We start from the raw sequence: 9,265 nt of genomic DNA, 5'->3' as shown, positions 1-9,265 counted from the left end.
CCATCTCCAGCACCACTTCCACATGACTTCAATCTGCACCCTTCTCTGCCCTTCTCTGATGCCTACACCCTTTCAATATTCAAATAATAATGCATTTGATTCATTATTCCAACGTCACAATGATGGAGGATCATTTAATTCCAGTTTTTAAGCATTTTTTTATTTTTTTTACTCACCCTCAGGCCAAGGGCCAACAATGTGTCCCCAAACACACACACACGCACACGCACACACACACACACACGCACGCACGCACGCACGCACGCACGCACGCACGCACGCACGCACACACGCACACACACACACAAACACACACACACACACACACACACACACACATAGGGCTGTTGTGGTGACCGTATTACAGTCATGGGTCATGACAGCAGTAAAATTCTACATGACTGTTGAGTCATGGTAATCTCCTCTTATGCACTCAGGCCATGCGTTGGTAGTATCCAACTCACTAATGGCCTGGTAGTCAGGGCTATATTGTCCTTCTAACCACTCTGACATCAATGCAATCGAAAATCACATCAAACACTCAAACCCAGTATTGTGCTTTTAAAACTCAGCTCACTGTGATTGATCAATTTGAAGAAAGAAGTTCAGCAACAGGTTGAAACTGAGTGGAAAACATGGCCATTGTGGATGTCTAACGAAATGGACAGCGCTCCCATATGCAGAATTAGAGCTTATACATATGCATAGGCCTATATATACATGTATGAGCCCAAGCTTGCAGAATAACATTTAAAAAACTGATTTAAAATGTATTTAATCGGTTAGCCTATAAACATACTCTAGTAATCACTTTTGAGTGTGGACTGTATTATTATGCATACTACATGGACTGGTTACCTTATGCTACACTCCAAAGTTTATTTTCATGAGTCTCAGAGAGAAAGTATAGGCCTAGGCAATGCTGTTGGTTCAATAGTGCATTTCTATCGGATTTTGAATAGCCAGGGAGTACCAGGGAATTTTGGGGATTTCATAATTTTTTATATTTTCATAATTAATAGGCTACAGAATATTTCACCACCGTGCGTTTCCATCTACTTCCCCTCTCTCCTTTATGACTTGCTCAAGCACGCAGAGAGAGGAGCTGTCAACAGTTTAATGAAATATGTTTTGTTGTGAAAACATGTTACTTTCGATGTTCCCGAACAGATGTCACTTGATTAAGCACTTGTTATGTGCAGGAACAGTGTTGGGGAGCCCATAGCATACAGAGTTTGGGCGGAATATCACCTGTTGCGCAGGGAGAGACTGCATGCCCCTCAAACAGTGGTTGATGCATGGAGTGAAATAACCAAAGTAGCCTATCCGAACGAACAGGCGGGAAAGCGCCTCCATTCGTTATTCGAGAGCATAGGCGGATGACATATTTTTTCCCTGCACCTGTTCCTGCACATTTGATAATGGGCCATTCTAAATCTAAACTAATTTAACATATTAGTAAAGACAATATTAAATTGAGAATAGTCTGATGGGTGATAATATGATCAATTGAGGAGAGAACAGTGTGTGCAGCCTGAGGTAAGGAACAGTGTACAAGCTTTTTTTGCGACTTTCTCAAGTAATCAATTGTCACGTTCTGACCTTTATTTCCTTTGTTTTGTCTTTATTTAGTATGGTCAGGGCGGGAGTTGGGGTGGGCAGTCTATGTGTGTTTTTCTATGTTGGGGTTTTTGTTCGGCCTGGTATGATTCTCAATCAGAGGCAGCTGTCAATCGTTGTCCCTGATTGAGAATCATACTTAGGTAGCCTGGGTTTCACTTTTGGTTTGTGGGTGTTTGTTTCCGTGTCAGTGTTTGTCGCCACAAGGTACTGTTTCGTTTGTTCATCGTTTATTGTTTTGTTTAGTGTTCTGATTTTTAATTAAAAATCATCATGAACACTTACCATGCTGCGCTTCGGTCCGATCCTTCTACCACCACAGATGATCGTTACATCAATAGCCTATAGCCGCATCATGCATCCCATATATGTTCTGATTTGTAAGATATTCTAAGGTTTGAATTATTAACAATTAAAGTTGCAAAATAACAAAAATAATCTAGCGTAGCCTATAGGATCTGTTTCAAATTATCACTTGTATGCTCAACATAGCTTTCATATGCGCAATGATAAAAATATCCTTTAAAATTTTATTCAGCTATGTTCAATTATATTCTTCTTACTATAAAATCATATAATATAAAATAAGAATATCATGTCTGCTAAATGAACAAGCCTACAGCCTATGGCATGCCGCATAGCCAGATAACATACAGTAGGCCAACTCATATTCTGTTAATCTGAAAACATTTTCTTCATATCATAATGTTTCTTTAGACCTGCGTAAAATAAATAATGGATTTATTGTTATGGTTTATATCAAGTTGATTTATTATACTTATACTTAAAATGTAGATGTTCCAAAGGCTCCCAGAAGCAGCTTGTATGTGTGGAGGCGTGGAGATGCTATGCTTGTTCATGATTAATTATTCTTTTGCATGACAATAATCGTATGACAAAATGTTATGACTGCCACATCGCACACACACACACACACACACACACACACACACACACACACACACACACACACACACACACACACACACACACACACACACACACACACACACACACACACACACACACACACACACACACACACACACGTAGTGCCATCTGGGAATTAACAAAGCCTACCGTCTCCCAGCTCGTCTTCTGTTGGCTAAGCACTCGCATCATATCTCTCACTCACTTTCTTTTCCCTGTTCTGACTCATTTATTTTTTTCTTACTCCCTCTGTCATTTTCTCACTCCTCTCCAATTATTTTTTGTCATGGTGTTCCAGTCTCTCTCATTGCTCTCTCTCAATCATCCCTCTATCTTTTTCTCATCCCTCCCTCTTTCTCAACCCCATCTCTCTCAGTTCTATCCATCCTCTCTCATCTCTCTGAGTCACTCCTTCCTAGGTGAATTCAACATCCCTTCTCAAAGGATAAAAATAGAGCTTCGGGTCAGCCTTTTTTTCAAATCCCTGGAAGCTCACATACAGAGAAACACCCTCCAATATTTCACTGCTTAATTTTGCAATATGATAATGTGGACTGTGGATAAAGTCTTCCGAGTCGGACGTTAGACTGGTTCTGTGAGATCATTCCAGACAGATACAGACAGTAGGTCAGCCCAGCTGTGTACAGTACAGTCTGACCTAACCTGCAGCCCTGTCCTATGAAGAGCGACCTGCAGGCCTGACCTATGAGGAGTGCTTGCAGGCCTGACCTATGAGGAGTGCTTGCAGCCCTGACCTATGAGGAGTGCCTGCAGCCCTGACCTATGAGGAGTGTCTGCAGCCTTGACCTATGAGGAGTGCCTGCAGCCTTGACCTATGAGGAGTGCTTTCAGGCCTGACCTATGAGGAGTGTCTGCAGGCCTGACCTATGATGCTTGCCTGCAGCCCTGACCTATGAGGAATGCCTGCAGGCCTGACCTATGAGGAATGCCTGCAGGCCTGACCTATGAGGAGTGCCTGCAGCCCTGACCTATGAGGAGTGTCTGCAGGCCTGACCTATGAGGAGTGTCTGCAGCCCTGACCTATGAGGAATGCCTGCAGGCCTGACCTATGAGGAGTGTCTGCAGCCCTGACCTATGAGGAGTGTCTGCAGGCCTGACCTATGAGGAGTGTCTGCAGGCCTGACCTATGAGGAGTGTCTGCAGGCCTGACCTATGAGGAGTGTCTGCAGGGCTGACCTATGAGGAGTGCCTGCAGCCCTGACCTATGAGGAATGCCTGCAGGCCTGACCTATGAGGAGTGTCTGCAGCCTTGACCTATGAGGAGTGCCTGCAGCCTTGACCTATGAGGAGTGCCTGCAGGCCTGACCTATGAGGAGAGAGTATAAAGAGAGCCTGCAGCACATCACTTCTTCGTGTGTCACTCTTAACCTTGAATAAACGGACGCAGAACCCATACCACCACTGACACACTGGGCCCTGTGTGTGTACAGTATGTGTGTGTACAGTATGTGTGTTCCTGAGAGTTTTACTTCTTATTTCTATCCAAAACATTCTATCTTTTTCCCCGTAATGAAATTACAGAATTAGCAAAAACAGCAATGTTGTCCAAGTTTCTTGTTATGCAGTCTCCCTGCTAACTTCTAGTGACAAGACGTTATTTAGAAAATCAAAACATTTGTAATAAGTTTTGTCCAGGTTTGGCAAAGAAACAAAGAATGTAGGAGGAATCCACCTTAGCTTTAGGGGGTAAATGATGAGACCAGGTCCAGGGCCCAGCTGCTCTCTGTTCTCTGTTCTCTCTTCCCCCCCCCCTCTCACCCCCCCCCCCCCCCCCCCCCCCCCCTCTGTCTCTGCCCCCGCTCTCTCTTTCTCTACCTTCTTCTCTGGTCCCGACTGACTCGTCCAACGCATGCACACATACACGGATGCTGACAGGATTCACAATTCATTTAGTAGTCTAGCGTTTTACAAGGCTTGGCACCGTCTGACAATGATTCAGCTGTCACGCCAGTTTGATCACCAGCTGCTGTTCTCTGTCAGGGCCAAGGTGTGTGTGTGTGTGTGTGTGTGTGTGTGTGTGTGTGTGTGTGTGTGTGTGTGTGTGTGTGTGTGTGTGTGTGTGTGTGTGTGTGTGTGTGTGTGTGTGTGTGTGTGTGTGTGTGTGTGTGTGCCAGGACAAAGGTGTGTGTCTGAGGTATGCAGCTGATGCTCCACTTCAAGCTTCAATCACCAGAGAGGTTATGATGAAAAGCGGGTCTCGGCAGGGGGAAAGAATCCACATGAGAATTCTAGAATGCAACAGGTGTCTTGTTTAAAAGCCAATCCTCACATCTGTTTAGCTCAGGATAGAATACTCTGTCAACATGTCAATGGACAGAGTAACCCTCCCCTGGCCTGAATACCTGGCGGCGTTTGGTTTCCTTAAACATTGTCCCTACCTGCACTATTTCATATTAGCATGTAGCTACAGTACCTCAGCCAACTATCAGATCACATTACCATCTACACAAAGGCTAATTGATCTGTATGGATCCAAACCACCCTTGTTTTGTGAGACAACTTAGGTAAACGTTGCTCTGTGTTTGTAATGGAAACTTCATCTCTGTGTAGAAAGTTAGCTGGTTCCAGCCCAAGTGCCCTCGAGTGAAACACCAAATCTGGATTGCTTCAGTCAACACCCCAGCTGTTGGAATGGATACATCTCGAATGTAAAAAAAGTCACCTTGCATGAAAAGCCCTTGCTGAGCAAAAGAATGAAAAAGGGGCATTACAATGCTGTTGTGACTACTAATATCTTGTTCTCGTTCCATTCAAATGGATTAATTCCCTCAGCTGACCCGAACAGTTCCAGCTCGACCTACCCCATATGTTTTCCCACTTTGTCTGTTCGGAGCGACTGGGAGCAGCCTGTTTCCTTCCTTCTCAATAATCACATTTCGAAGAGAGAGAAAGAGAGAGAGAGAGAGGAGAGAGAGAGAGAGAGGAGAGCGAGAGAGAGCTCTAACTCTTACAAAAGCCAAAGCATTATACTTCCCAATCTGAGCTCTGAGGCGCTGGTGACCCAAGCCAAAGTCAACTTCCACCTAATATCCAATATTAGGACGCTTTTACAAAACAGATTTCTGAAACTCAATGACTTGTTTGAGAGACGGAGGAAAAAACACTTCAAGGAGCCTACAGTAAGCCGTTCAAAATCTTATCAGACCTTAAGACGATTACTCCATTCCTTATCTCTCCAAGCACATAGCTGTGGTGGTGGCGTAGATGAAATCACCTCTGCTTTAGGAAATTAAATAATGGCTGAACATTGCTAATGCCCTAATACTGCCCACAATATTTACACGACAGTATCAGTGGAAAGGACAGTGGCAAAACTTCAACAAGGAGGTTTCCAGATATTGTGTCGGCCTAACGTTACAAAAACAATCAGCGCGTTGGTGGGAGTTCACACTGCCAATCATCAGTCTGGGACGTGTAGGGGTTGAGGAGGGGTGAAGCGATGTTGTGATGGAGTGATGGAATAGTGGCGGAGGGGTTGAGGGAGGGAGGAGACACGGTCCCCCTGTTCTCATCAATGGAACACACCGGGTCAAATCCCAGACAGGACTTCCCAAATAGCTGCCAAACCCGGGGCGACTCAACCACGATGAAAACACAGGGGTGATAAGGGAGATGTAGCTGACAGTCCATCAAGAGAGGTAGCCCTTCATTGAACTACAGTATGCTTCACTACAGATTTCGCCCATCATTGACATGCATTCTATACAGATTAGCTAATAGCTACATTACCCACCTCCTGCTCTCATTAAGAACTCTCATTTCCTTCCTCTTTAAAACACTTCAGTAAGGTTTCTTAGACAACAATGTATGAGAGGAATTTTCCTAGTTCAAAGCATAACAGGATACTCTGTCTTGATACTACCAGACTAGTCTAGTACAGTACCGGTACCTGCCTTGTGCCTTCTAAAGAACTGTATAAAACGGTATAGAGTGCGAAAGAGTGAGTTGGAGCAGATAGCTTACCAGGTTTGGGGCCCTTTCCACCGACTCCTGTTGAACAAGGCACCCAATAATTAATCTACAAATGATAGAAATACACTATAGTTGAATAAACATATTTAGTTCCATCATTGACACTGCACATTCAAAGAGAGTGCTATAGTTGACAGTGTAAGTGCTTTAATATACATTTTGAAGTCTCAACTTTCAATGTTCTGTAGATAAGTACACACCTCCTCCTCCGAGGCCTCCTGCTCCTATGCCTCCAGCCCCGCCACCAGGGACCAGACCTCCAGCACCAACACCACCCCGTCCTCCATATCCTCCAGCTGGGGGAAAGACAAGGTCTGGTTAGACAACAGGTCTTTGTCATTACCGTCACCATCATCTTCTTTATTGTCATCATAATCATTATCACCATCATTGTCATCATCAACACTTACTACAGTATGTAAGCATATAAGACAACACTTCCCTTACTGCATAGCCATTCCCTGACAGCAACACAGAACACACCCAGATGGGGGACAGGACAGCACGCTGTGGTTTTATAGGTGTGAGGAGAACACTCTAACTCCCTGTACACCAGACTTAATGACAGTGGTTGTGTCTGAGCACTGTGTTGCCCAACAACAACATGTCATTAGAACCAGCACCATGACTAAACTATTAGCTTAGCTTGTGGCCATGTGATTGAGTGGAGGAGAACTCACACCTTGAGCTTTCCGAGATGGAACCAGGCTAAACCGTGCAAAACTATGCCTATTCTCCAGCAGTTTTGTGAAATAGCTACAGACTTAAAAAGTGTGGTGGCGTGGTAGTTAACGTGGTGTACTGTAGTGGTCAGGGTGTTCAGTATGCATGCTGCTGGGTGTGTCTCTGCTATGACAGTGTGATAAGACAAAGGTCATATATAATAGCCACTCTCCATATCTCCCTATGTGAGTTGCTGTGATGAGGGTGGCCTGGTGCTTGTAACCCAGTTCAGTCCGCTGGCCTACACGCAAGACAGGGAGCTCAAGCTCTGTGACAACGTTGTGGTTCTGAAAACCCTGTATCTGTAGTCATTGTTCACGGAATGACTGTAGGTCTCAACAGCAGCATACTGTAGATGCTGTCTCTATTAGTCCAGCTAAGGGACAACTATTAGAGGAGGGTATTACAGTAAGTGTTTTCTACTCACCACTAGTTTTAGCTGGTTTGTAGCCTGCTCCTGCAGGTATCCCACTAGCTCCTGTTGGTAAAACAAGAAAAGCAAAAGAAAACAGAAGAGAAGCAGAAAAAAAGAGTTAGAGTGAAAGGATCGACGTTTGTTTTAGCTCTCCCCCTGGCTGCTCCTTCCCTCACTTCGGTCGCTGACCTGACCAGATAACTCCACACAGAGACTAGACCACTGTGGTGGGTAGGAGGCTCTAAATCTCTACATCTTTAAATCTTCTAAGTTTGAGTCCCAAATGGCACCCTATTGCCTATATAGTGTACCACTTTTGACCAGAACCCTAGTCAGAAACAGTGCACCATGTATGGAATAGGGTGCCATTTGGGACACACTCTAAATCTCCAACTGTATCACAGAGACATCTTCCAACTTCAGAGTGAGGAGTGGAATGCAGAGGGTCGGTGTGGCAAGTCACACTTCCTCACACTATATTTCACTGTAATTTATGGCCTCAATGATGTTACAGTGAAAACCTACGGTACAGCTACATTATACTTATCCAGAGTGAAATGGTACAGTACAATGGGAAATAGTAAGGTGCGAGAGAGAATTACAAGCGATATTGCGTTTTTGTGTATGACGGTAATGATTAAGAGAGCCACATATGAGACAGACGCTTCGGACCATTTCAAGTTGCCCGGCTCGGCCTGCCCGTCATTTAAGGCTGGTTTTAAGGCTGGAGGTGTGTGGTTCAACTGTCCTGGAGGTTGTTAATATTTTACATGCTGAACACAAGTGAAACCCAACAGCCACGGTTGGCTCTTAGTGGGTTTGGAGAGGGAGAGCAGTGGTGATCACTGGTTGGTTTGTGGTTGAGTTGGAGACTTGCAGTACTGTACACTACAGGCACAGGGCTAATGGTTAAACTGTGGGTTGCAATAATAGACTGTGACACAACATGTGCCTTTATTTCTTCAGTAAGTAATGCTACAGTAATTTAGTCATACAGGTTTTGTGTTGTGTGCTGGGAAACATGAAAGGTGTATGTTGTATGCTGTACAGTACGCTGTATAATCAAAAGTATGTGGTCACCTGCTCGTCGAACATCTTATTCTAAAATCATGGCCATTAATATGGAGTGGGTCCTCCCTTTGCTGTAATAACAGCCTCCGCTCTTCTGGGAAGGCTTTTCACTAGATGTTGGAAAATTGCTGCAGGGATTTGCTTTCATTCAGCCTCAAAAGCATTAGTGAGGTTGGGCACTGATGTTGGGCGATTAGGCCTGGCTTGCAGTCAGCGTTCCAATTCATCCCAAAGATATTTGATGAGGTTGAGGTCAGGGCTCTGTGCAGGTCAGTCAAGTTCTTCCACACCGATCTCGACAAACCATTTGTGACTCGTTTCAGGAAACTAGGCGTATGTCGCGCGTCACTACTTTACAGGAGAGCCATTTAAACGCAATTTAAAAAAAAATCTAAATGTGTTTTTTTGCAGAAATGTCTTCTGGAACATGTGAACGTTCATGTGCCTTAATAACAAACTTGTATGCCATCTGTAAATATGAATATAATTGTTAAATTACAAGCTTAGTTGGTT

The 9,265-nt window shown here is 44.3% G+C and overlaps 1 protein-coding gene across 1 annotated transcript in view; it reads right to left on the bottom strand.

Annotated features, from left to right (window-relative positions):
- The window catches only part of LOC120028416 (elastin-like), an 80,058-nt gene that overhangs the window by 48,213 nt on the left and 22,580 nt on the right, over positions 1-9,265 (bottom strand). Inside the window, exons 3-5 of the mRNA XM_038973640.1 lie at positions 7,694-7,744; positions 6,744-6,839; positions 6,535-6,561 (exon numbers count right to left, since the gene is read on the bottom strand). Of these exons, the coding sequence (XP_038829568.1) occupies positions 6,535-6,561; positions 6,744-6,839; positions 7,694-7,744 (174 nt within the window). The remainder of the gene's footprint in view (positions 1-6,534; positions 6,562-6,743; positions 6,840-7,693; positions 7,745-9,265) is intronic.

This window comes from Salvelinus namaycush, chromosome 34 (genome assembly GCF_016432855.1).
Source record: "Salvelinus namaycush isolate Seneca chromosome 34, SaNama_1.0, whole genome shotgun sequence".
NCBI lineage: Eukaryota > Metazoa > Chordata > Actinopteri > Salmoniformes > Salmonidae > Salvelinus > Salvelinus namaycush.
The sequence above is the reverse complement of the archived record's forward strand: the minus strand, read 5'-3'. Positions and strand labels throughout refer to the sequence as shown.